At 41.5% G+C, this 27591-nt stretch overlaps 1 protein-coding gene across 12 annotated transcripts in view; it reads left to right on the forward strand.

Annotated features, from left to right (window-relative positions):
- Positions 1-27591, forward strand: part of PHACTR1 (phosphatase and actin regulator 1) — a 259864-nt gene that overhangs the window by 126500 nt on the left and 105773 nt on the right. For 10 of the 12 annotated variants that reach the window (XM_015854710.2, XM_015854712.1, XM_015854709.2 and 7 more), the window contains one exon: positions 23630-23794. In XM_015854710.2, the coding sequence (XP_015710196.1) occupies positions 23630-23794 (165 nt within the window). Of the gene's footprint in view, positions 1-1122; positions 1414-1490; positions 2053-23629; positions 23795-27591 lie in introns of those variants that run through there. The other 2 variants (XM_015854716.2, XM_015854718.2) reach the window with 2 other exon arrangements.

The raw sequence follows: 27591 nt of genomic DNA on the forward strand, positions 1-27591 counted from the left end.
GAAAATGTGGCAACAAGGTGTGAAAAGGGCAAAGAACTGCGGAATTAGGTGATTTCTTCTAGCATGGTTAAAAAAAAAAAAAAAAAAAAGGCTAAAAATAAGGAAAATTGTGTTGTTCTCTACCTTGTTTTGCCTGCCCCAATTGTACTCTCTGCTCTGTGCTTGCCAAACCGATAGCTTGCTGAAGATTTAAAGCAACAGCACTCATGTTACTGTAACAGCTACCAGAATAGCTGAGGTTAACGCCTCTTTGGTCTTTCTTCCCCAAAGCCTGAAGGAAGCAGGCACCCTCTCCCTTGCATCCCCCTCCTTGTGTGAGCTTCAGGATGTGCTCGGGCTGTTTGCTTTGCCATGGAAAGAGGGCGTGCTTTGGGGCATGTGGGCAGCAAGTGATTAGCAAGGCATCTGATTAAGGGTTGCAATTCCCTTCAGGCTGCAGGAGCCATGAAAGCACCCAGACATAAGTGCATGCACACCCGGGGCTGTCTGGCTGTTCCTTGGGCAGCTGTGCCTTGGGCTAGAAGCAAAGAAAGGGGTGCGCATGGTGAGCTCTCTGAAGAAATCCCAACCCTGTGTGCTGCTCAGCCTCAGTGTGAGGGAGAGCAGTCCTGTGCAGATGTCCCTAGGCAGTGCCAGCTGCTGTCAATAGCTGTCACTGCAAGCCACACACAGGACAGGAGCAGGCAGAGGCACTCTTCTGTCTTTAAAAAAAGAAGCAAGCAAGGAGAAAAGCAGGAGGGATTTGGAGGAGAGGAGCTGGCTGCAGCACCCAGGCCCGCCAGAGCCTTGTGGGGGGCTGGAGGGCACAGCCTTCTTCCAGCTAGCAGGCTGGCTCCTGGTGTATCAAATATTGATAACTGTGGAACGGGCTGCACTAGTGCCCATGCATCCTTCCTGGGGACCTGGGGGAGGGGGACTGCCTGAGCAGGAGGCAGGGAATGGGAGGAGGGGAGCGAAGGGAGGATGCTCACAGCGTGGGGGATGCGGGGGGACACGGAGCATCCTCCAGCCCAGCCCGGCCGGATTGGTGGAGCAGCAGGGTCGTGGGGGGCAGCACAGCTGGGGAGCTCTGCCGCCTGCCACCGCCCACCTCCCCTCTCCCCTAGCCCTCCCCGTGATCCCTGTGGCGTGTGGCAGATGAACGCCAAGGCAAGAGCGAGCGGATGGCGGCTTGCACGCGCGCCAGGCAGCCTGGGATGCTGGCTTTTCCTTCTCCTGGCAGCGGGCAAGGCTCTGTTTCAGGCATGAACGGAGAGAAACCTAAAAAGAAAGCTTTCTATCTAGTGAGGATGAAGCCACTGAAGGAGCCCGCCACTAACAACAACAATGTCTCGTTCGTGCTACACTGTCACATAGGCAAGGAGATCAAACACATTTGCAGCAACTGCAGTCGCGGGGAGGAAGCCCGTGACGGTGAGTGCGGAGATGCTGTGGGTGTAGGAGCGAGCAGGAGCGTGTGTGCTGGCATGGGCTGCGCGTGTGTGCTTGTGTGCGCTCCGCTCACAGCCTGGGATCGTGGTGTGCCCTGCACAAGAGCCCAGGGAAGCAGGAGAGCGAGCGCAGGAGGAACGCACTGGGCATCGATTCAGCGTGTCGATCAGAGGAGTGCCAATAGGGACAGGTCCCCTAATTTGCCACAGAAGCTTTGTGCTAGCAGTTAAGGAGCCAACTCTTTTCTTTTTTTTCTTTTTTTTTTTTCCCCAGTTGCTATAGAAATTGCTGTGTGTATTGATTCTGTTTTGTTACCATTCCGTTGAATTTTAGATTGGGGTTTCTGCCTTGATACATCAACTTTTTCCTCATCGTGCTGCAGTAGAGTTTGCTTGACTCAACTCAGTGTTTGGAAGGACTGCTTTGCATGGAATCCGGCTAGTGTGATTTTCACCATGCTGTCAAACGCGTGGGGAAAATCGTATTTTTATTGGAGTTAATACGGTGTTCTTCATCAGACAACTGTTCTCATCCCTTCCCCCTCTCCTTTTGGGACTGAGCAAAATCTCCAGAGGGTATTCAGAGAGTGACGGTGTAATCGATCACAGGTGTTGCTTAGAGGTACGTATGTGCTTTTTGTGCTTTTGTGAATGCAAATATTTGAAGTCAACGATGACAAATTATTTGGATTTTGCCAAAGTCAGCAACGAGGTGAAGCTGAGAACTAAAAGAAGGATAAAAGCATTCAGGCAAAAACCAGCCTCGCAGATGTTACCTACATTCCTGTTCGATGTTGTATTACTTTGTCTTGCTGTGTGGTTTTCCGTGTTCCTTGGGATCGAAGGTGCTTGCTTTAGAGCTCCCTAACTGATGGAGTAGGCGGATCTTGTATTCTGAAGGTCAGGGAAAGGCTTTTTTGGTGAGAAATGTGCATATGAAATTATCATTTTCCGAGCTGAGGTTTCTCAGTAGTTGATGGCACTTCATTTTTCAGTTTTTATCTCTGAAACTGATGTTTTGTTATGTTTTGTTTAACCAAATCTGGCACGATTTGCTTAGTGCAAAAGAAGGAAATGCTATTTGGGATCTAATGGTCTGTTGTCAACTATAGGTTTATGGTTTAATAAAGTGACCGTGGTTTTGCTCATGTCTCTTCGGGATCAGCATTAAGATAGTTTTCTCGGATTAAACCACAGCTAAAGTGGAACAAAATTGCTTTCAGTGTAAAGGGTGAAGACACCCTGGGAAGCCTGGAAACCCACAGTGGGTTAAGCACTCTTACTGCTTATGCCACCACAGCAAAGGGAAGAATCTGATGAATGCTATACAAAATGTTGAGTGTTTTCTTTCCTCTTATGTGCTGCTGGTGACAGCAAGCCCCACAGATACTAAATGAAGAGCTATGCACAGCAGCAGCAGGTACTTCACGCTGTTAGCACGGATTATTTATCCTTAAAAGCAAATGAAGCCATTTATTAAGAATATGCTCTCCTAGATTAATTGAATTGACCTGAAAATCGACTGCATCTATGTCTTTTTTTTTCTTTTTATTTTTTTTTTTCAACCCTGTAGTTTAAATCTTAGCACAGTAAGAAAGGAGCATTGCTTTCCTCCTTTTTAATGGAATACATATGTGCATGGATGCCTATGAACAGACCAGTAGGTGTACATTTAAGAACTGTACTTCCCTTTTTTTTGTTTGACTATTTAGCTTCAGACTGTTAGGTAATCTGAGTGAAGAGCGTGTCTCGTGGAAGGGGATATAATCCAGCAACCCCAGAGAGACAAAGAATAGGGCATGGAGGCTTCCAGCCACTAGACTTCAGGAGCATCTCATCCACCAGTCTTCACCCCTTCATTCTATGGGGTAGGATTTCATTCATCCCCAAGCAAATGACTTTCATGGTCATCATTTAAAAATGATAGACTAATAATACAACCTCACTGCTTTCCTGCCCATCAGCATACACAGCTGTGACTTTCTTTTAGAAAGTAAGGAAACTGTAGTCTCAGGTATGCGGCTTGACTCTGACCTAATCATTTTTCAGGCTGAGTATCTCCCTGGTTGGTACCAGTTCTAGACCTTAGAAGATTTGAGGGAAAGGATTATATGTGAACTGAAGTTGTGATGTGATCGTAGTTATCAGCAGGAAAGGTAAAGAATATCAGGTAAAAACTTATATGGAAAAGCCTGTAGGGATATCTAGGTGTCAATGAAGTTGTACAGCCTGTAGATACCAAAAGAGGGGACAGCTTAGTTCTTCCTTTTAATAGAAATGCACACCCTTTTCCATCATTGCAAACTTCACCCTGCTGTCCAAACCTTTACATAGTTTAGATAGGTTTCAGGCCCACAGATATGTTGGTAGACCAGGTTGTAACTCCTACAACCTAAGCAATTATTCCAATTGTTGGTACTGCATACAAAGACCAGGATTCAGTCCTTATAGTACAGGCAAGCCAGTGGGGTACTATTGATTTAGTGCTGAAATACCTTCCAAATCTAGTTGTGAATCCTGGATTCTAGTCATGATTTTACTCTGCTTCCTCAGCACTGACAAAACTGGGGAAGGAAAATTCATACTGAAAAAGAGGAAATCATTCTAAGACCACTAACCTATCTAGCAAAAGGCACAAGATGAGAGCAGAATAGATAGCACTGCACCCAAAGGAAATGCTGGAGGCAGGTGCTGAGCCCTATGGTATCTTCAAAGGGAGGTCATTTAATTTGGAGAGAAGTTGCGGAAGGAATGTGGACATGCAGATGGACTCCCTGAAGTAAGGATGACGAGGTGATGTGGATGCAGCATTTTGATGAGGTAAAAAATGAGAAGGGGAAAGCTCACAAGATGAGCCGGAGGTTATGGGCATGCAAATGGAAATGGGAAATGTTTTAGCCATCATACTGAAAGTCACAGATGCATTTAATGCTAAATTAGTCAGAAAATAGAAAACAGAGAGAGGTGTATAAGGCATCAGTACTGAAAACTTTGGTGAGCAGAAAGGGTATAGCAACAGAAATTCCCTCTCCTGAGGGAAGAATGAGGTGTTTAGTTTCATCCTGTGAAGTCTGAGCGGCTGTAGAATATCCAGGGCAGAATGTCAGCGAGGCAATCAGACATGCTAGGCTAAACTGAGAGGGAGAGGTCAGATGTACAACGGCATGAGACACCCCAAGGAATAGAAGAGCAACCTGCACTGAACTCTGAATGCTGCTGGTGTGCTGGCAGGGAAATGATGGGAGAACTTGGGTGAGGAGTTACAGAAGTCCCGAGACAGGCAAGAACTGGGAGGACAACAGAAACGGAGGTATTTTGAAACTACCACAGCTATGGAGGGGGATGAAAATGCTGTCTGAATGTATACATGGGAAGGTGAATTATAAGCTTGTAGAGAACAGGGAGCTTGAACTAGAAGAGATCCAGATGCACCGGGTGTGTGTGATGCTAACCATCTCCTGGTACGTACAAAGTACTTCTAAATGTACTGTGATTTCAGAGGCCTCTGCGAGGGCTATGGTGCTGCCGGGCCATAGAAGATGACATACTTATGAGCAAGAGAACAGTAGATACTAGGGCCAAGTAAAGGGAGAACACATTGGGTGGATTTTCTTTAGTGTTTATACTCTGAGTCTGAATCTTGGCCTCTTGCAGGTGTCTGAGCGTGGCTCTGAATCACTGTTCAGATACATCTCTTTACTGTAGTGCGAAAACTTTTGAGGGTAGAAAGTACCCAGGAAAAATATGAATAAGTGTAGTGGGTTACTGCTGGTTTTTGTGCAAAGGATCTGGCAAAAAAGCTCAAGTGGAAAGCAGTTACATAACTGTGTATTGGAGGAAAGGGAGAAGAGTGCACAGAGAGAAGTGATTTCTATCGTCATGACAGACCAGTGTTCTCTATTGAGGGTTTTGTAACTCCATTCACACTTCTGCATTGGATCTCTGGGAAGCTTTGGACACATCCGTCCATGTGCTGTCTTGGATCACAGTTCTGGAGCTGTAAAACTGAAATGATGGGATTTCCTTTCACCTGCCTTCTATTAGATCTTTTTTCTCGGGGAAAAAACGGGGCTGCCTCTTGCTACTTCTATGCCTAATGCCAAGAATCATGGGGATCCAGGGTTTTGGGTCTTTATATAGAAGCAAAGTGGCCATATACATAATATTAAGAATACATATACCCAAAAGATCTCATTTGGAGTTCCTATCCAGTATGCATATCACATGGTGCCATAATTCAGGTTTTTGCTGTTTAAATGACAATTCTTATCTTGTACATACATGCATGAAAATCAGCGTGGACTGAGATACTGTTGCTGTAGGAATTCCAGCACTTGTTTTTCTGCTGTCATCTCTTTTCTAGAGCTTCCAGAGGTAAATATTTTTTCAAAATTAAAAATGTATATGTGATTTTTAACCTGGAACTGAAGACTTTCTGCTATTTTTTTCAACTAGAAAATTTAAGAACATTTACTTTTTCATCTCTTAAGAGACTGTCTCTGAGGTGATTATTTTGCTTCCCACAAAAGTAACTATGAAATGAAATAGTTATCTTCTACAAAAGCAATAATCCCCGCAAGAGCTGTATATAAATGTAAGTTTTTCTTCATTAATTCTCACATTATATCAAACAGTAGCTGCTCCTCCATTACCATTTCCAGAGCATGAGCAGTATGTGGCTATGAGGCGTTGCAGTCATTTACAATTGTACCTTTTCTAGCTCCTAAAATATTTTGGAGAATAAAAGAAGTAAACCTCACAGAATGGAAAAGCAGAAAAGAAAACCAGCGCACCTGGTCCTGCTGTGAAGTGTAGGAAGCTGAAAAACATGCTTGGGGTTACAACAGCCCATGTAATTATGCACTGTGTGTCTTCAGTCTCTGAGGTATAGTTGCCTTAAAGAGAGGGGGGAAAAAAGGGACGAGTCTTTCACTGTAGGGTGAAATATATCTGCTTGACAGCACAAATCATAAAATAAATAGGTTTATTTTTGTCAATTGAACTGTGTAGTGTTTGATTGGAGATGAATGTGATGTTGTGGCAAAGGAAGCTGTTGCAGTTGAGCAGATATATTCTACATGCCAGTGGTACCAGGAGCCTGACAGTGCACCTTGCCCCCATCAGCACCACTTTCTGCTCTGAAAGATGAGTGCCCTCAGCATTTTGTAGGATGAGATAAATGTTTCTTTCACAGAAAGGTGTGATCTTTACTCAGTTTACCATATTCAGACTCATTGGGATCAGTCCTTCACCTTAGGAAGCTCGCAGTGAGCACAAGCTTTGTTTCATTCATATGGCCATCCCTCCAGGAACCCCACCACAGCTGAGGACAAGTCCATGAGCTGCTCATGTGGCTGTGGCAACGACGTCTGTCCCCAGAGTAAAGCAGTTGTGTACTCTATGCATGTCCATGCTGTGAATGGTGAGGGGCATTTTGACAAGAAGGCTGCACCAGTAGTCACCCAGCAGAGCTCTGGGATTGTCTGAAAGAGCCTCTGAAGATGCGTTGGCCCAAATACAGTTTACAGTATTGACTATTGAATATTACACTACTGGGATTTTTGGTTCTGCCTGGAAGTATGTAAGTTGAAGGGACCTGATGGAATTCATCACAAGGTACCCAGAGAACTGGCCAAATTCATTGCAAGACCTCTCTCAGTTATTTTTCAGTGGTCTTGGGAGTCTAGAGACATACCATTTGACTCGAAGCTGGCTAACATTGTTTCAATTTATGAGAAGAGCAAAAAGGAAGACCCTGGTAATTACAGGCCTGTCATTCTCACTTCAGTGCTTAGTAAAATCATGGAGAAAATCATGCTGGGAGTTATTGAAAAACACGTGAAGGACAGTGTGGTTACTGGTCACAGACAACATGAGTTCATGAGAGAAAGGTCCTATTTAACCAACTTAATTTCTTTTATGAAAATATCACTCATCTATTTGACCAAGGTTGATGTTGTCTTTTTGGATTTCAGTGAAGTTTTTTGGTACTGTTCTTCACAGTTATCCTTCTGGACTAAAAGTCCAGCACACAGCTTGGCAAAAACATAGTGCAGTGGGTGAGCAATTGGCTGATGGGTCAGGCCCAAAGAGTTATAATAGTAATGAAGTTACATCAGGCTAGCAGTCAGTCAATAGCAGGATTCCCCAGTGCTCCATTTTAGGGCCATTTCTCTTTAATGTCTTCATAAATGGCTTGGGTGTAGGAGTAAAAGATAGTTTGGGTAAGTTGGCTGACGATATTAACCTAGGAGGAGCTGCTGACTCCATTGAGGGTGGAGAGGCCTTACAGAGAGATCTAGACAAATTAGAGAGCTGGACAGTCTGCAGCTGGTTGAAGTTTAACAAGAACAAAGGCCATATTTTCCATCTGGAAGGGGGCAGCCTTGGCTATAGAAGGAATAAGATGCCAGAGAGAAGCCCTGCTAAATGAGATTTGGGGGTCTTGGTCAACAGCAAGTTGAACATGAGTCAACAGTGTGCCCAGATAGCCAGGATGGCCAACTGTATCGTGGATTGCATTAAGCGTGGCATTCTTAGCTGGTCAAGGGGAGTGATTGTCCCACTCTATGTTGTGCTGTGCAGCCTCACTTTCAGTAACATGCAGTTTTGGGCACCACAGTACAGAAAGTACATAAAACTATTGGAGAGTATCCAAAGGAGGGCTACAAAGATGGTGAAAGGCCTAGAGGGGAAGATGTTTAAGGAAAGACTGAGGTCCCTTGGTTTGTTCAGCTTAGAGGAGACCTCATTGCAGCCTATGGCTTCCTCACAAGGGAAGTAGAGGGGCAGTGCTGATCTCCTTTTTCTGATTCCCGGCAATAGAATACAAGAAAACAGCATGAAGCTGCATCAGGGAAGGCTCAGGATGGATATCTGGAAAAGGTTATTCACCAGAGAGTGATCGGGCTCTGAAACAGCCTCCCCAGGGCACTGGTCATAGCACCAAGTTTGTCATCTGAAACTACTCTCTCAGTCATATGGTCTGAATTTTGGTGGTCCTGTGTGGATCCAGTAGCTGAACTCAGTGATCTTTATGGATTCCTTCCAACCTGGGATGTTCTGATTCTGTGATTGCATCAACCTTACATAAACCCATGACTAAGCCCTGTGTTTTAGGGTGAAAATGCTCATGTTCCTATGGGAGAAATTTAAGCAGCCTCTTATGGGCTGTATCATTGATATGAGAAATTTTAAGAATAACTACAACAAAAAGATGGAATTGCTCACAATGGATCAAACTCCTTTTGTTTTTATTACACTGTCTTGACATATAAACACTGCTAAGAGGCCACAGCAATTGCTGCTGTCCTTAAAGTGCAGGCAGCTGGCATGTTTCAGCCCCATCTCTTCTAATTGATTTCTCTCCTTCTTTAAGCCATAGCTTTGTTGCCATCATTTGCTAGCATCTTACCTCCCTGTCCTCTATTCAGAGAACCTAGTTGAAAGTACTGGGATATGTAAGCCACTTAAATATAAACATCAGGTTAACACTGAATACACAACAAAAAAATTGGTTCCGTATGGGCAGTCCGAAAAAGGAAACAAAGCGCCAGTGAGAGTGATAAAAGCAGTTCAGCATTTCCTATACTTAACAGTAATGATCTTTTCTAGGTATTTATTGTATTTCTGAATAATATGCCTAGTTTGATATATTCTGTATCAAGTTAAATATGTCAGCAATACAATACAGAGCTATTTGATGAACCGCAAAGGGCCACAAGCTCTTCACTCTTAAAGAGAAGGCAGTGTGTAAAAAGGGGGTGAAGTGCAGGGGGTGACACATGTAATGGAAGGGCAGACTCTCTGCTTGCTCTGCTGTTACCAGAGCATTTGAGACCATCTGATATCAACCTGCCCAAACAAACTTGGCGTTCTGAATCTTCTTGCGTCATCCCTCTGTCCTATTTTACGCTCTGATCCCTGCCCATGTGTGCAGTTAATTTCCTCTTCTGTGGTTTTTCTTTTCTGAATGCGTCACTTACTCACTTAGAAATGTTTTTTGATGGTTTGTATAGGTGGCTTGTTTCTCTTGTTAAGGCTTGGGATTCTTCAGAAGTAAGTGAGGTTTATAGAAATCTTTTTTTTTTTTTTTAATTAAATTCAATTAAAATCAATTTTTGGAATTTTGATCATTAATAACATCACTGCCTGTCACAGCAATACAGCTGGAAAATATTGGTTATGTGGGGAAGGGATTGGAAGAGATAACCCAAATCAGTATTCTGTCACAGGACAGCTCTTCCTTCCTTCTCTTTTTCATATTTTCAGTTTGCAAATGGCGCTATTTTGTATCAGTTCATGCTACTATAATAGCTTCTGCCTCTGTTTAGAAATAGCTAATGCCACATTATGACAGGGTTCACTTATGGATTCCTTGACTAATGAACAAAACCTGTTCTTTTGAGAATACTGATGCACAAATAATGTTATCACTCACTGATATTACCTCAGCATTAGAGATATTGTTGTAGTGCATGAATATATTTCTTGATCCATTTCAGTGGCTTGTAGTAAATGCATAGCTGTTCCTTTGCATCTCTTAGGATTGTCTTGCTTGTAATCAGACAACATTTAGCTTCCTTTTAGTGTCGTCTTATTCAACCACTAGCTTGCCAAAACAAGTGTGTATGATAGCACTTTGCTAATGCTCTGCTGGGGTGTCTGAGAGTAACTGCATGTGGTACATTGATGTTGCCAGGTCTCATATGTCATCCCAAACAGATCATCCAGCATCAGGGCACAGGAACATCTGAAAAGGAACACCAAACTATATGGTGGACAAATGTGCAGTCCCAGCTGGAATTTGCAATCACTTTCTTAGAACATGGAAGGTGTGTGATATTTTTCATTATCAAGGTGGATGCAGCAAAGCTTCTAGGAGATGAAGGCTGGGATGTATTTGGAGGCCTCACATTTTCCTTTGTGAAATTAATTTGTACACTTAAGGAAAAGTAATGATGTTCTTGACATCCCTATGAGCTGAAAAACTGTCCCCTTGCTTTTTTTATTGGCTCCTGTAACATGACATGAATCTCCGCCTGTCTGTTGCTTCTTGTCATATAGTCTCAGGAAGGATTGGGTAGAGGAACAAGGTAATGTCCGATTTCATCATTATCATCTCTCCATGACTTCCCTGGCTTTTGGTCCAATTTAATCAAGATGAGGTAGATCTAGTAGAGCCTCTACCTTTGGCTGAGACTCTTGGATTTAACAGGTGTATTTTTGGTTGCTCTGAAAAACTACACAGTACAGTTTAAATCAAAGGTAAAATCAGTAATTTTAAAATCATCTCCTGTAGCTTCTTTGGAATGACTAGTTGTACCATTCTGGCTTATATTTGCACAGGCCACTCTTTCTAAAAGATACCTCTATAGTCATAGCACCCAACTGCCACCATGAAGATGTGCTGTTGAGAGACAGCTCAGGCTCTCTGTAGCCTGAGGTTTGCTATTTAAGATGTACAAAGGCTGCTCCAAAAGTACTATCTCCTTTTTTATTATGTTGGCTCACAACATCAGAGGTGAATGCTGGCAGTATTTCAGTAGAGGCTGAACCTTCCTGTCAATGTCCTATTACATTTTGTTGCTGTGTGACAGCAAAGGGGCAGCCTGATAGAATGGCATCTGACATGAAAGTGAGTATGAAGCAAAGGTGTGTCACTGAATTCCTCAGTGTGGAAAATAAATAAATAAATAAATGACACCTAGTGCCAGTCTCAACACTTGCTAAGTGTTTCTGGAAACCTAGCAGTGGATGTGAGCACAGCGAGGCAGTGGGTGGCGCATTTCAGTGGTGGTGACAGTGACATGAAATACAAGCCACATTCTGAGTGTCCATGCACAGCTGTCACAGCACAAAATGAGGAGTGTCTCAATCACCTCTTCTGCATGAATTGGCTGACGGTGGTGACTATGTTGTTGTGACTGTAGTTTACAGTTGAGAATTTGCTTTATCAAACTGTGTTAGTGTGCTCTTTTTATCTGCTGTTATTTCCATGGAATTAAATGGGAGGCACTGCTGCACAGCAACATTTCGTGGGGGGTAAGCCTAAGGTATCTGTAGTTTGGTATATTTCAGAGGGGGTGTAATGTGTACATCATATCTTCTCCCCTTGCTCCCAGTTGAATAGGCTTAGTCCTGCAGTTCAGCTGACACCCTTCCCTATCACTGTTTAAGTAAAGGATCTTGCCCTCAGTCATCTTTTGCATGACATTTTTCAGGCCATTAACCTAATAGGTTTGCACAGTGTGAGTATAGGGAATAAAATGAAAATGGATAAATGGATCTGGTTATTTAATTTATTTTGAGATTTTGGTGGCAGAGAATGCTTTTTATTTCACCTTACCTCCTAAGAGAAGTTCATTATCTGAAAAACTGGAAAGTAATGGTATTTTAAATCCTTTGCTTTCAAAGGTCCGGAAGCATTGGAAGAGTAGTGATCGTAACACTGAGAAAATCAGGTCATTTCAAGAAATGCATTCCCAAGTTTTGTTAGAAATAGTTGATAACTTTCAGCAGCGGGCTCAGGGATGTACAGCTACAACAAGAATGCCACTGTCCCAGTTTTTAGCTATTTTAACACAGATTCAAGAATCAACAGATGGAAGTGTTGGTTACCAGTCTTGAATGTAACAAAGATGCTGAATAAGTAAACTAGTAATTAGCTACATCACAGCAAATGAACCAGAATGCCACTGTGGTCTACTGCATTCACAGACCATGTATTAGAAAGCATCTCTGAAGTATCTGTGACCTATATATTCCCGTCCACATGGACCATATCCATGATTCCCAATGTCAGTAGTCCATGTCATAAGGACTGTGGCAATAACTTTGTCTCTTTACGCATCCATTGGGTGCAGCTACTTAAACACTTCCGATATTCAGATGCTATTGTAGTGCCAGTGTCGTGGATTTTGTTGCTTTGTTTTGTTTTTTAATGCTGAAAACTTGAACACTTCCTCCCATGCACCGGCAAAGCAGGATACTCTCCTTATATTAGCACACCAGCTTTATTCATTAAATAGCTTTGAAATCTGGGTTCAGGCAGAAGTGAAAGCCAGGTGCAGAGACTTGTGTGGAACTTAGGCTGTTTGAGTCTGAAGTATACCCAACTGAGAAATAGAAGAGTGAGATGACTAAAGTTTTCATCAATATTTACAGCCCCAAGGTAATTGTTTGCTGGTTTATAGTCTTAAGAGTTGGAAGCTGACTTCCAGCTGTCTTCTGTGTTGCTGAAGATGGGATTTGTTGCCTGTTCCAGCATCTGAATTAAGAAGAGCAATTTCTGTCTGTCTATTCTCTGTCTGCCAGTCTTTGAGTCCTCCAGCGGAGGTTGGAGGTAATTAGGTGCTATACCTAAATGTGAAATCAGGGAAGGACTCATGAGGTTCAGTTATGTAGCTTTCCTTCCCTCAACAACTCTCCCTAAGCAGACAGTGTAGACAAGCTGAGATTCAGGAGGTTTTTCTCTTTCTTGTGTGCCTCAGTAAAGTACAGACTGCATTTTGTCTGCATTGTCCAACTGCAAGAAAGTGCTCGAGTTACTAACATAGAATTGAATTTCTACACATTTCTATCATCATGCAAACTCCATTCTCCTTGGGCTGTGCATGATAACCCGTCAGCCTAATAGAAGATACAGGGATCCTGCAGTTACAATGGACTGATCGATCGCTCTCTAATCATATCAAGTTGGCAGAGAAGCCAGTTCAGTAAGCTGCAAGGTGATTGTCAGTTCAATAATAATATATTTTCTAGCGTTAAACAAGGGTTTTGCGGAAGACATTTCAGAAATGTTTTTATCTGAGTTTGTTTTCTTTTGTCAGTTTTTCACCCTCAACCTCCTTTATGTAGCGAACTCTGTAATAAGTACAAAAAATAAAAAATAAAATTGCAGGTAAAATAAATTCTGTATGAAGATGGGTGGTAATTTTAGAAACGAGCTGCTTTGAGCTAATACGGCTATTGCCTTTGTTTTGTAGACAAAGATGATGTTGTTTTTCACCTGCTATGACAGTTAATTTACATAAGTTTTTTGCATTATTGCATTTTTTGTTTACCACTTTCTGTTTGCATTTGTTTGTCCGTAGGTACCTTTAAGCATATCTGTTTTGTTTTTTCTTAGTTTGTTTCCCCCTGAGCATCACCACAAACCTTGTAAAGCTTGAGATCCTTGGCTAGATGTCATGGCTGTGGCCAGTCTCTCGCTCGTGAATCTAAAACAAATGCTGTTTAAGTAAAGAGGTTTTTGAAAATCAAGTGTGTGTGGCAAAGACTCCAGCTTAGTTGAGATAGTGTATGTGCAAGTTTGCTGAGCTTTCTCCATGTAAGGGAAACTGTTGATCACAGCCTGAACCTCTGATTAACCATCTGAGGCAAATGACGAGTCAGCTGTGGGAGAACAGGTGAGGGTAATTCAGCTATGCACCCAGAAGGGGTGGAGCTTGACTCCACCTCTCCTAGATCCCATTTAAGGGCTGACCACCACTAAGGTAGCTTCTCTTTCTGGAGATTGATCCTTTGAGGAGTTTTTGTTGTGAGCCTCAACATTGGCAAGCATCCATCTCAGCCAAAGGCCTCAGCATTAGTGAGTCTTTTCTTAGATTTCCCCCTGGCTATCCATTTACTCTGTAATCACGACTATACTTGTACTAATTATACTCTCTACAATCTGACATTTGATAGAAAGGAGTCTTTGATACTTGGTTGTACAAGCACTTCCTCTAAAAGAGACTGGTATCTAAAGTTGAGAGCATTGTACCCCATTGGGTTATATGAACAGAGGCAATTAAAATTGCCAAAAGTTTTTTTCTTTTTGTTAAATATCTGCTTTGTAGCAGAATCTTGATAAAATTTGAGAGGAAACCTTCAGCATTTAGGGAAGACAGATTTCATCAGTTTGTTTTTTGTCCAATGCTAGCAGTGAAAGGGTGAAAAAAAGAAAAGTGTTTTACTGTGATGAATGTCAGGCTCTGGTTGGCTTTTATCCCATTTCTGTATTGAAATGAAATCTCGTGCAGATGCCTGCTATGGTTTCCTTAGTCGTATAGAAAGAGGAATTTTGCTGCCAATTTTGTGGTCAAATGGCTCTTCACAGCCACACTCCAGTGTGCTTCTGAGATGTTCCCCTCAATTCACGGAACACAAGATGCCTCTGGTTTCTCTCAACCACCACAGAAAGGGGCCTTTCCCATCACTACAAATGAAAGCACCCATTAAGACCAAACTGTAAAATCTTTTCTGCCAGTTTGTTTTTCTGTATGTGAATTTTAGCCTGTTAAAAATGTCCCTTTTACTACTTTGGCCAGTGAAATCCTCTGACCTCAATGAAGAGGCAGGTTTTAGCATGCAATCAACATGTCCAAGCGCCATATGAGAAGGATCACACACAACGCGGTGCATCTTCCTTCCTCATTCCCCTGCTCATTTGATTGATGTGCTCATAACAAGGGAAGTGCAGAGGGCCCTATTTTTCCTTCATTTACTAAATTTTGACAGATCTGAGGACAAAATATGATAGCAGTCCCCAATATGATCATCCAGTCACTAAATAGCTTGGTAAGGTAACTCGCTACTTGTGATCTTTGCCTTTTAGTTTGGTATGGCCAGTGTTTCATGTGTTTCTCTCTTCCACTGCTATTGCCATGCATAAAATTGATGGGACTATTTCAGTAGGTTTTTCAGTGTTAATGTTTTCCTACTCCTTGAGGTATTTTTTTCCCCTTAGCTCTGATTTAAACTCTTTCTCATTTTCTGAGCTATTTCTGGTTTCTGGACCTGGAATTATTCATGAACTTGAAGCTATGTGCATAGACCCTTTCCTTGACTGTAATGTTTCCTGGGCAGGGTTAAGCAAGTTGATAACTTGATCAGCTCCATCTTTTTGAAGGCAGGGTAAATATAGCCTTCTATGGTTCACTGTAGCCAGAATAAACAGAACTCAGAGCCTTTCCTCTGAATCTGTGGGGCAGGAGAAACACCCCACAGATCTCAGCAATCATAAGACATCCTAAGTGCTAAGAAAAAGGTGAACAAAGTGAAATCACAGATATGAAATCCTCACAGAAATATGCTGTATATTTTAGCCAGCAAACCAGCATGCTTTATTCATGATTTTAAAGGAGCTGTCGGCGTTTTTTCCCTTCTGAGTATTCAGCTCTGAAACTCAAGTCTACCATGAGGGCCTAAACAGAAGTTTCACCTCAGCCACAAGTCTAAACTACCCATTGTTTGAATCAATAAAGGAGTTTCTATTTTAATGACAATCGGAGAAAACCATGTATAGCTATTTTCAGGTACTGAAAGCAGAAATATTTAGTCCTTTTAATTCGTGAATATGTGTATATGGATATGAACTGTCTCTACTGACTTCAGTGAAACACTTTTTAATTTATTTATTTATTTTTTGCTAGGCTGTTACTGGTTTTTATTTCTTTAATACTTATGCTCATATCACCTTATTGGAAGTAATTCCACTTGGGGAAACAGCCTTAAAAATGTTAAATCTTCTAAGCTCATTGGTGCCGTCTTACTAGTATCATCATAAAAGTAAAAAATGAAGCTTTTTATTACTTTAATGGCCAGAAGAAAAGGAATATGTTGCCTACCTTTAAGATCTAGAAAGTTCAAACCATTTCCTTGTAAACTCTGTACTGCATCTCTTGGGGAAAAAGCAACATCTATTTTTGTTCTTTAAAGAAGTTGATAGGAAGTTGGCCAAGAGGAAAAGAGTAATTATACCAAATGCACACTTATAATGAGCATAAATATGACTATTAGGGAAACATAAAAATCGGCAACAAATTTAGAAGGCCTTCTAAAGTGCACATCTTTAGTAAGATAAATTAAATTATTGGATATTCCTTCTTACAAGAACTTCAGAAGATAAAGATCAGAAATCGTTCAATTGATCAGAATGTCTATTACAAAATTAGAAGCACTTAAAATATTTTTTCTACGTTTTCTCAAAATAAATAGGCAGCTTTTAGCACTAGCATTCACTTTGTGGAAAGGCTGAGCACTTTGCTTAGGGAGAACTTCCCACTGATTCCCATCGTAGAGGGAGCAGTGCAAGATGCTGTGCTGTATCTGCCTCTGTCCAAATGGCAACTAGCAAAATGTAGCAACAAGCTTTCAGGCTTCCATGGAACACATTCTTTTGTTGGATTACTTTTTATATTTTGCAGCTCTACGGAATTTGCAATTCAGGCTGGTAGAGAGAAAAATCCAACCATGAAAATGTTATCATTACCAGCTCCTCCAAGAAGACACTTTAATCAGTTGCATGGCCTTCACTGAATCAAAATGTGTAAAAATATGAACTAGTTCTTCACTGGAATATATTTCAGAGTTGAAGGTACATGGATTTCGGTGCTGTTTATTCTTGTTGAGTAGACTGAAGACTGCCCTGGAGGAAGGCAGCTTCTCTGCTTCCATAGCATTGAGTTTGGAGAAGAATTTGAGCTACAGTTAATAAGACTTAACTCTACGTTTGATGAGCTAGAGGATGACTCAGAATTGCCTCTTGGGTTTAACAGCACAAGTATCTGTTCAGATGCAGCCCTGCACCGTTGTTTACAGTCCTATTGCCAAGTATCAGATCAGCTACTGCTATTGACAAAATGTAAGATGAGGGTCACCAACACCACTACAGCAGCGTTGCCTTGTAACATTACTTGTGCAGTGGTAGAGCCTTGAATTACAGATAGTCCTGTGTGAATCATGCTAGCATTCTCCTTTGAATTTTTTGGTGTTGAGAGATTTATTGTGCTTGTAAACTTTGCAAAGTACTTTTTAAGAAGGTTTAGAAAGTAGCATTTTTAATATCATGTGCATGGCTCAGTAGGCAATTCAATTCTGTCTTCTAAACAGTTGTTTTTCAGTGTCATTCTTTCTTTCAGACCCAGTAGGTCTTGAGTTCATCTTCACAATAATTCAGTAGGAGAGATGGGAAGTACACTCCCATCCATCATGGTAAAAGTCCAGTGGTGTCCCCAAGGAAATTTTGGGGACATGGGCTTGTACTTTCACAGGAGGATGAAAGAAGTGACCCTGTGATTCTCGTCTCCCATATAAGTGTTCTGTATGGTACAACATTAAGTCCTTGCTATCTCATCATTCTTCCTCTGCTCTCCTAAAAGAACAAACTATCAGTCTCCTCTCGTTTCCATTTAGGATGGGCAAAATTCCCCTTCCTTTCAAGCTGAATCTTCTTAACAAAGCAAGAATTCCTGGGATGTGTGGAATTGCTTCCATGTAGGCCTAAGAACTCAGGTTTGCTTGTACTGGTGCTTTTTCTCTCTTGGCTACCATTTGGTTGTGCTGCACTCCTAGTGGCTGCTCCTAGTTCCCTTTCGGAGCAGCTGAGTCTCTACATATTGTGTGGGGTGTCCAAAATAGGTCTGTGGGTTCTGTTCCTGCATCCAGGCTCTGAAAAGCAAGGCTTTTTGTTGAACGTAGCTCTAAATCTATATGTAATAAACACTTAGAAGGTGGGAAATGCAGTGAGTAATGAGAGCAATAAGGCAAAGACAAAACAGCTGAGGTCAGTGAAACACAATGATCCTTAATTTTTATAATTACAGCAATTATGTAGCTATTAATGACATAACCTGATAAAACGCTTTTGTTGTAAGCCAAAATCCTGTGCACTATCTTAAAATAAGAAAAATACTTGGGGTTTTGAGAGATTTCTTATCCATAAAGACCTATTTATAGTGTAATCTACAATACAGTATAGTTTGCAAAGGCTAAAAAATGGCTTTCAGATTGCAATTGGTATGAATAATTAATGGTTTACGTCAAAGTGCGTGGAAGTTGGAAGCAGGGTCCTAATGGGACTGGACTTCTGAAGCTATTCATTGTGCTTCTGTTCCACCAAGAGAAATATAAACACTGAGGTAGAGAGATCACAGCAGAGAGCAGAGCTTTACCGTGGTCTGAGACTTTACTGAAATGGGCAAACGTAAATGGTAAGAGATTCAGTTTACGCATGTAATGTAGAGTGATGCACACCTGGGGAGTGGTAATAATTGGCAGTGCTTTAGAAAGGGGGAATGCTGCTTAGCATGCAAAGAAACGCTACTGACAGTCTCTTCATGGCTCATAAACCCACTGTGCCAGCCCAGCTAGTGGCATTACAAATGCAGACTTCCAATGGGAGCTGTTGTCAACCAAAGAGCTAATCATCCCCGTCTGGCAAGACTGCCTTCAGTCTGCTGTATGCCATGCCTTGTCTTTCGTTGGAAAACAGACCTTTGAGAAGTTAGGGAAAGTTTAAATGGGTAATTCAAATAGTAACAGGAGGGCTGCTGAAAATTAATTCCAGGTGCGGAGGGAAATTAAAGAGAAATAACAGTACAGATGATAATAGAAGAGCAGAAAATGAACCATTTTACTGAAAGAAAAACAAGGCATTATTTTGTTTTGGTTTTTTAATTGAAAGTGTTCCTGTTCAGGTAAAAAGACATCAGTGCTCAGCAATTAGAGTAGTTGTTCAAGGTTCCTGTTATTTCAAAAAGACACATTGCCCTTCCACATTTTGGATGGAACAGAGGCTTTAGAGAAAGGTCTAAAGTGGGGGAATACTCAGTATGCTGAGTATAAAAGAAACCTCTTAACAGGAAATGCTTGGAAATTAATCTGTAGAATAAGGGCTGATTGGGTGTGGACTGAGAATAAGTATTATGGTTTGGGGTTGTTGTTATTTTAGGGTGTTTGTTTGTTTTTTAATGTATATACGAGTATTATCCTTAAGTAAATGGCATTTTTACCCAGTTGCATATGTAGGGCCAAGATCATTTCTAGCCTGTTGGTAGAGATTGTAGCAATATTACAGAAAGCACAATTTATGTATTAATGTTTCCTAGGAAGGCTTAAAATCCAACTTTGTGAACTGCCTGTTAAGGTAACAGTGTACCTGAGTATGAGCAGTGATGATCAGAAATGGTCAGTGAGAAAAGGGTCTGATTATGAGCAAGAAAGGAAATATCCTATCATGGATAGGACAGGTGGGCTTCAGATATTGCTGTGTACCTGAATGGGAAAACAGTGGCTTTCCTTAAACGGAACCTGGACCATGTTATATATTGGCAGCATTAATAGAGGCTGTGATTCCCAGACAGACATTGGAATAACAGAATGTTGTTCTCTGACAAAACTGAGTACAATGTGTTTTCTCTGAGAGGACCTAGATCTGCCTCCTACACTGCTCAAACCAAGAAAATAGGTGATGTTCTTGAACTTTACAGTACAATCGTAAGAACTGTTTCACAAGCAAAGAAAAAAGAAACCCAATCTCTTATTTAGTTTCCCCATTGTTATTCTGGGATGACAGCTGGAATAGAAGGAAGTGAGAGAGGAGAGCATCACCCTCTTTCCATGAGTGCAGGTACCTGTATTAACAGTATCCTTCTGTTTTTCTGCAAGATCTCTCAGGTCCTGTGATAAATCAGAACAAGTTCCCAAAAGCACAGAGAATCAGCATCAAAAGTAACCTGTAATCACATTTGTGGTACCAGGCTAAAGACAAGAGCTCAGCAGTGTGACTCCAGTGTGACACCAGTAGATGTACCAGTTCTCTTTCCTAGGTCAGCAATCTGATCAAGATGGGACTGCTCTTCTTTCTGAAGGCAAAAAATGTTTAGGCCTGGAATGGTTTACATTTGTGCAAGTACCACTTTTTTTTGGGAACAGCAAGGGTGTGAAACCAGCCCACAGAGCCTGCTGTCACCAGTGGGTGTCACAGCCTACAGATAGTCAGTAGTCATTAGAAGTCAAAAAGGCAGCCAACTCAAAGGAAAGATGGCCACCTGGCCAACTCAAAGGAAAGAGGCAGCAGAAAATGAGCGCTCAAATCTGGCTTTTACTTCTCGCATCGTGGTCTGGTTTTATTCTTGCTGTATTAAAACTGTCATGGCTTTATGCTAATGTGCTTCATTCCTAGCCAGTGATTATTATGCTTTGAATTAGCATTGCTCTTGAGAGTATTTTTCATGGGGAGAAAAAAGGGTTCCTGGAACAGATCCACATAGGACAAAATGCTGAAATTCTGGGAACAGCAGTCAAAACATGGAACTGGTTTTGACACTGTTTAGCTTTTAATGAACCCACCCTTATGGGTAAATTCCTTTTGACTCCAGTATATGTGTTACCCAGTGGTGAATCCATGCTAGTTTACTCTCAGCAGGAGAGACTTCCTGCAGGCAGTGAGAGCACAGCTGGTGTGTAACACAGAGGATGAATCTATATGAAATAAGAAGACTTTTAAGGAAATGGCCTTGGCAGTAGTAACTAGGACCAACTCTCAAAGAACTGTGCATCTCTGAGGTTTAGTAATTGTAGGGTTACTTTGGTAGCAGAAATGTTGTCTTGGTGAGGGGCATGGGAAAGAGGGCAAGCAGCAGGACTTCAACTGTGGATTTATGTAGCAGAAACCCTAGTTCAGCAGCAGTAGTGTGTCACTCCTGGTTTGTTCAGTGGGTTGCTTCTACACCCCTTGTACCTCAAGCAGGACAGCAAAGACAGTATCAGCCCACTGCTTCTAGCAGCATATCTAAAAAATCCCAGTGGTGGATCACAGTCTGGTCTTGTGCTCTTTATAACTAGAGGTGTCTTTAAAAATAGAGGAGATGGGGAAAGTGCTCTCTTTAGATCTGCATATAGAGTAAGTTGATGTACATATACCCTTTGCAGGTCTTTGAAGCTCCGCACGTCCCAGTGAAAACAGGAAGCATAAGGAAATTCCCAGTTTCTTCTTTTTTGCCTTCACACTGTGTTCAACATAACCAGGTGACTTGCAGCCTGGATGCAGCATGTCCTAGCCCTCTGTAGGACAGTACCTTGTAATGTGTTCTCCATATAAGCAGGAATTTCTCTAGGCAGTGAGGCGCAATATGAAGAGCTGAATCAGAAAGAAATGAAAAAAGTTCTCAGAGATGTCACTTTCTCTCCATTGCTGCAAAGAATAGTTGTTGTTTTTACCAGTCCCAGTGAACACCCTTGGCTTTCTGTCCTTTTGGCCAATGTCTTCACTCAAAAAACTTGTAGGTGGCTGTATCTGGCAGTAATTTTTACAAGGAAGAGAACTGTGTTGCTGATGATAAATAAATAAATAAACAAGAACAAAATAAGCAACTTCCCTGAAAAGCTCAAATAATATTTTAGTTTAGAGGCCTGATAATGGGATTTCCTTTGTGCTAAAGGCATCTCTCTCATGGTTCCCATGAAAGCCAACCTAAATCTGGCACACTTAAAGCCTTTTAAAATTTTCCATTGAGTTGCACAAGAATTTGACAGCTGAGATCTCTGGTTTGTTCCATGGTGTAGGTGTGTTCATCCCTTCAGAGCTCTGTTCTTGTTGAGGCTCCAGAGCCTGTGCTCATGACTGAGGTTAATCCTTTAATACTGCTAGTGGAATGAAAACACTGGGCTGCAGACTTCAGAATGGTGGCAGTGAAGATCTGTGTTCTGCCTTTTATTACTCTAGACTGCCCTTTTGCAAACCACTCACTTCAGTTTTCCTGGCAGTGCTGCATTACAACACAAGGCTGGGAAGTGACAGAACAGTTCAGCTGGAAGGGACCATCAGAGATCAATTAGTCCAGCTGCCTGAACGTTTCAGAGCTCACAAAAGTTACAGCACGTTATTGAGGGCATTATCAAATGCCGCTTGAATACTGGCAGGCATGGGGAATGTACCACTTTTCTAGGAAACCTGTTCCAGTGTCTGACCATTCTCAACAGTACAAAAAAGTTTTCTAGTGTTTCTCAGTCTGAACCAGCCTATGTTGCTCCTGCATGTCTGCTGTTGGTTACCAAGCTCACACTGAGCTTGCTGTCACTTGCACCCCCTTGTCCCTCTCTGCTGTGCCCCTCTCCAGCCACTTATCTCCCAGTCTATTCCTGTGTGTGGCATTGCTCCATCCCATGCGCAGGACTCAGTATTTACCCTTGTTGAATCTCATTACACTGATGATTGCCCAATGCTCTAAATCCCGTTGAAATCTAGTAAGACTGCATCCACCACCTTCCTTTCATCTAGAAAGTTGGTGGCCTTATCCTAGAAGGAGATCAAATTTGACTTTCCTTTGACAAATGATACTGCTGACTAAGCCTGATGATGGCTTTGTTCTTTAAATGCCTTTCAGTATATGCTAGAGTAATCTTCTCCATATCATTTCCAGAGCTAGGGTAGACTAACAGGTCTGTATTTTCCTGGGTCTTCTCTTATACAATCTTTTATGATTGAGTATATGATATCCTTAAGAAATAAAATTAATAATGACAAAAATATACCCCTGCATTGTGTCTGAATTGTGCAGGTAGGTAACACTGTAGGGGTGGAGGCTGCATGCTTCAGCCTAGGGCTGGGAGAGCTCATAGCAGCCTTGGTGGCAATAGTTCAGAAGGAGACAGAGCTTCTGCCTGCCGTTCATGTTTTCCTTTGTGGTCCTGGCTTACTTCTCTCTACACATCTAATTACAGAGATGTTAATTCTCAAGAACGTGAGCATACCTTTTCCCTGCAAACATGAGAGAGTGGTCATGCAATACAAATGTGCCAAGTGACAACCACTAGGTTTCTCTTGCTGTGAGAGAGGGTATTTTAAATACCTCACGTTTCTCTGTTAGTTGGTTTAAGTACTGAGACTTCCTTGATATATTACAATGTAATGACTGCAGATTTTTCTTTTATTAACAACAGAAGTTCAGTGCAAGTCTGTAGACTTAGGGAATTCAGCCCTGACTGTGGTAAAGTTCTCCAAGTCTCTAGTTTTAAAGACTTAAAAGGAGGGGATTGGGTTGGCAGAAACATAGGACTGAGAGGGACCTTCTGCGTTCTTAACACCCTTTCACTAGGCATTCCCTAGTGTAGGCCCTTTCAGAACAGTTTCAGTGAACACAGTGGTAGTATCAAGGGGTTTTAGTCCTTGCCCTTTGTCAATATTAGTTCATGTAAATTTCTCTTGAATCCTATTGTTAATGCAGATATTTACAACAGAGCATGAGTTCAATTGGAAGAAAAGAAAATCAAGTTAAAATAATAAAGGCTATGATTTTTTTTTCCCCCTTTTTTAGTAGTTTCTGTAACCATGGAAAAAAAAATTACCATCTGTATGATTCTCTGATAAGTTATTAAAATATCTATTTCACTTTTTATTTTGTTTCTTTCTCCTTTTCTTGCGGAAAATCCAGCGGAGGAAGTGGAAAGACTGGCTGCAATGCGTTCAGATTCTCTAGTACCTGGGACTCACACGCCTCCGATCAGAAGAAGAAGCAAATTTGCCACCCTTGGAAGGCTATTTAAGCCATGGAAATGGAGGAAGAAGAAGAGTGAAAAGTTTAAGCACACTTCAGCAGGTAATAGTCGCTGTCGGGCTGGTTTGTTAATCTTGAACTGTTTGGTCAACAAGGTGAAAAGCTGTTACTGTGGCCCCAATTTATACGCTTCTTATGGTTGTACCTTGGCTGGCATTGATTTCTCAGATTCTAAGTGGTCTTTGTTACCAGCTCTTTCTTAAAAGAAGGAAAAAAAATAAACACCACATTTCATATACTACAATTAAAGCAGCCGCTCAACAGAGCTATGTTTTCATCTTCTACTGTAAGAGCTAGAAAGTTAAACAGGAAGGATCTTGTTACACTGATTTATCAGGCTGTGGATAAAGGAAATGGTATGAATGAAAAGACAAACGAAGTAGAGTGTACAGTCACAATCAGACTCTGTAAGTACAAAGAGAGGAACAGAAAAAGAGACGGCAAAGGAGTTGACATTTTCTTGAGTAATTTGTGTAACCATAAATTATTTTTTCCATTGGGCTGGAAAAATGTGTCACTTGTTTTCTGAGAAAAACAAATCTCTCTTCCTGCCACACCTCTTCTTGCATTTAACACTCCTGGTTTAACACTTCTTAATATGTGTATACACCTTATATACGTATATAGGTCTATACGTATTTTAAGTATAAAGTTTAACACTTTATGTATATACATGTATCTGCATACATTTATATAGAACACTATGAAAACGTTTTTTTGTATTGCAAATTTGTCTGAGCGAGAATCCCAAGAATCCACGTACTGATTCATAGAAATTTGTACCTGATTTGTTTCAGGCTCTGCTTTGCTTACTTAGAAAGCTTCTTTTCTTTGCGCTTCCTTGATGACTAATAATTAGTACGTGTGTTTCAGCAAATCTTTTGTCTGGATTGTCTGTGAGAAAGTGTGAATTTTCTTCTGACTTTTTATCGTTCTCACTGGGGTTAGGAACAAAGCAGTTGCCAGAAGATACTTGAATTATAGCCCAGTTGCTCTCTGACCTGTTTATTGCACAGTGGAAGCTTTCAGGCAGGGTTGGAGTCTACTTTCTGACATCCCTAAGCGTGTACTCTTGCAAATGACCCATAATGGAACAAGAAGTCTGTTTTAGCTAAGTGCAAATTCATGCGTGAGGTTAAATGCAGAGTAAGATTTTGCAGGGTTCAGACCTACGGGTGCACTGTACTGTGTGGTGTTTAAGCTGCTCCCTGATTTGTCAGGCAAGGACTAATGAGCTGGAATGGATGGCTGTGTTACTCTTGACTGGTGATTGTGTTTTTGGTTTGACAGCTGAAAAAACTATTGTCACGAAAATGATGTGTTTCTGCAAAACAAAGCGCTTGTCTTTCATGTTCTATAGCAGTCATAACTGTAGTGCAGGATTTCTATGAAATTTGCATTGCTCACAAGGAGTATTGAATATGTGAATGCCATAGTGACAACCAGTTTGAAGGTAGCTGCAGCATTCTGGGCTCATTGGTTACATAGCATAACCACAGCAGTTAATGGATGTACCGTGGGATGCAGAAATGCCCTGTTTATTTATTTATATAGTTTATCCAGCTCCATGAACTGGGACTGGGCTGCATACTGCTAGAGTTAGACTAATTAGGTTGAAGCTGGCTTGAATATGCCTGCATAGTCTGTTCTGGGCATTGCAAGAGTCATTATGTAGATTGTCCCCATTTACCTAAAAAATTTGGAAAGAGTGCTGCGATTAAAACCAGAGTAAAAACATATACTTCCTTCACTCAGGAAGCTTAACCTGACCAGCCAGCTCTTGTAAATGAGACTTCAGTGTCTGAAGAACAAATTAAAAGCAGGGTATCCAGTCTGCAGGAAATGTTTGACTGAGGTACTGAGTTGGATTTCAGCTGAATCCAAAACCCGTTTTCTTATTTTTTATTTTTTTCCCTATTTCTTGTAAGCCAGCAATATCCTGCAGCTGCTTGGCAAAATTGGTATTCTTGTCAGCTTCCCTTCTAATAACTACAGCAAAATTGACACAGATGTCAAATTTGCCAAGCACTCTGCAGGAAGCTCTGGGGGAGACTTGCTTCTGGACTGCATCAGAGCTGGGGACCCCACAGTTTCCATCATCCACAACCCCAAGGAATGGGAATCCAGCAGAATCCTGTCACACCTCTATCTGACAGTTCAGCAGCACTGATTGAACCTACTGTGTGTGAAATATTTTTCGAGCAGAATACTAGTGTTTTCCTACCTGTGTTTCCATGAGCTCTAGTCTAATACCTCTGATCTCACTGAGAAAATATATTTAATTTTTACAATGAATCAAAGGACAAGCTTAGGAGGTGGCATAATGAGAGTCAGTGTGATACTTCATAATACAGGCTTATTTTCTTCTAGTGCACTGAGGAATGTGATGCTTGGGGGGAAAAAAAGAAACCAACACCCTATTAGTGTCCTGCAGGCATGCACCCAAGCTTTCCTACCTGTACAGAACATCCGTAATTATTAAAAATAAACACTAATACAGGTATTTTATTAGCTTCTTATTTCTGCAACAATAAATTGAATTATATTAAATGTCAAAAGTGATATGGGTCAAAACGTGTGACCTTATCTGTTGACAGCTGCTTTGAAACTAATGGGAATTTTTTTCTGTGAGAGGACCAGAAGAAGCAAGAAAGTCAGGCTGATATTGCAGGTTGAAAGGTTGCCTTGTTTTTGTAGAGTTCCAAGTGATAACATCTTCCATCTATATCTTTATTAGCCTAAAAGCTCTGCGCTAAGGATTTATTGATTCTTCTTGCACACAAAGTGTGGAAACATTTATTGCTGTGGTGTGGCGAAGGGTCCCTCACAGCAGTGAGAAGTATGATAAAGCTTTGGGAGTACACTTCAACTGCCAATATTATATCACTTGATGAGTCTCCTCCCTTTAACTGATGAGCAGCAGCCTTACCTACAGCAGAAGAAGCATGGGAGAAACTGGGAATTTTCTTTGCCTGAGTGTGTTCACAGCTGGATGCAGTTTGGATGGCTCCAGCAGGCTGCCCTGTATTTTTAAAGCTCTATCAAACACTGTGGGAAGCAGCACAGCAGATAGCAGGAAGGAAAGCTGTCTGTCTCCTCAGCTAGACCTTTGTCGTCATTTTCATACCTTGATCTGCTTGCCTTGATGTGAATTTTGAAGCAGTTTCTGGGTATGCTGGTGTTTCATTGCACTGCTTTGCATGTGCTGGTGAAATGTCATTTCTTGGCTGTGTTTTGGAGGAGAAAGTGTTGTCTTCTGAAATAAAGAAGCTTGTGGGGAGATAGGTTCTGAGATTATTTGAAGTATTACTGAGGTGTTTTTATCCCTGAGCTCATCAAGAGCCAACTGCTTGCAGCCTTTCAGAAGAATATTTTTCAGCTGTAATAATGACTTACAGAAGTCATTATTGGGGAAAAACGTCTTGTTTTGCCATTTCAGGTGTCTGGTGACCTTTATTTTAAAGAACTGATGCCTTCCTTTTCCTTCATCTGTCCTGAAGTTGCTGTGCTCAGACAGAGGGAAGAGGAAGCATGTAATTTGTACCTGGAGGAAAATGGCTGTGCTGAGAAGAGGAAAGCAGGAGTTAAGGGGTCTGGATAAATCTCAGTAGTAAAGTAGGACGGGCAAGGGATTTGTCAGTGTTTGGGATAGGTACACAGACATCTGGTACAGTTAGCAGGGAAAGTCTAGTGTCTGAAGGGAGCTCCATTGCAGCTTTCTTTTGTGGAGGATTGTCTGAGATAGTAATACTAAAGTGAGAAAAGTGAATCTGCTAATCTCTGCTTTCTCTAGGTATTTCAAAACCTATTTTCACTTGTCTTTTAGATCTTCCTCCTCA

This window comes from Coturnix japonica, chromosome 2, assembly GCF_001577835.2.
Source record: "Coturnix japonica isolate 7356 chromosome 2, Coturnix japonica 2.1, whole genome shotgun sequence".
Taxonomy (NCBI): Eukaryota; Metazoa; Chordata; class Aves; order Galliformes; family Phasianidae; genus Coturnix; species Coturnix japonica.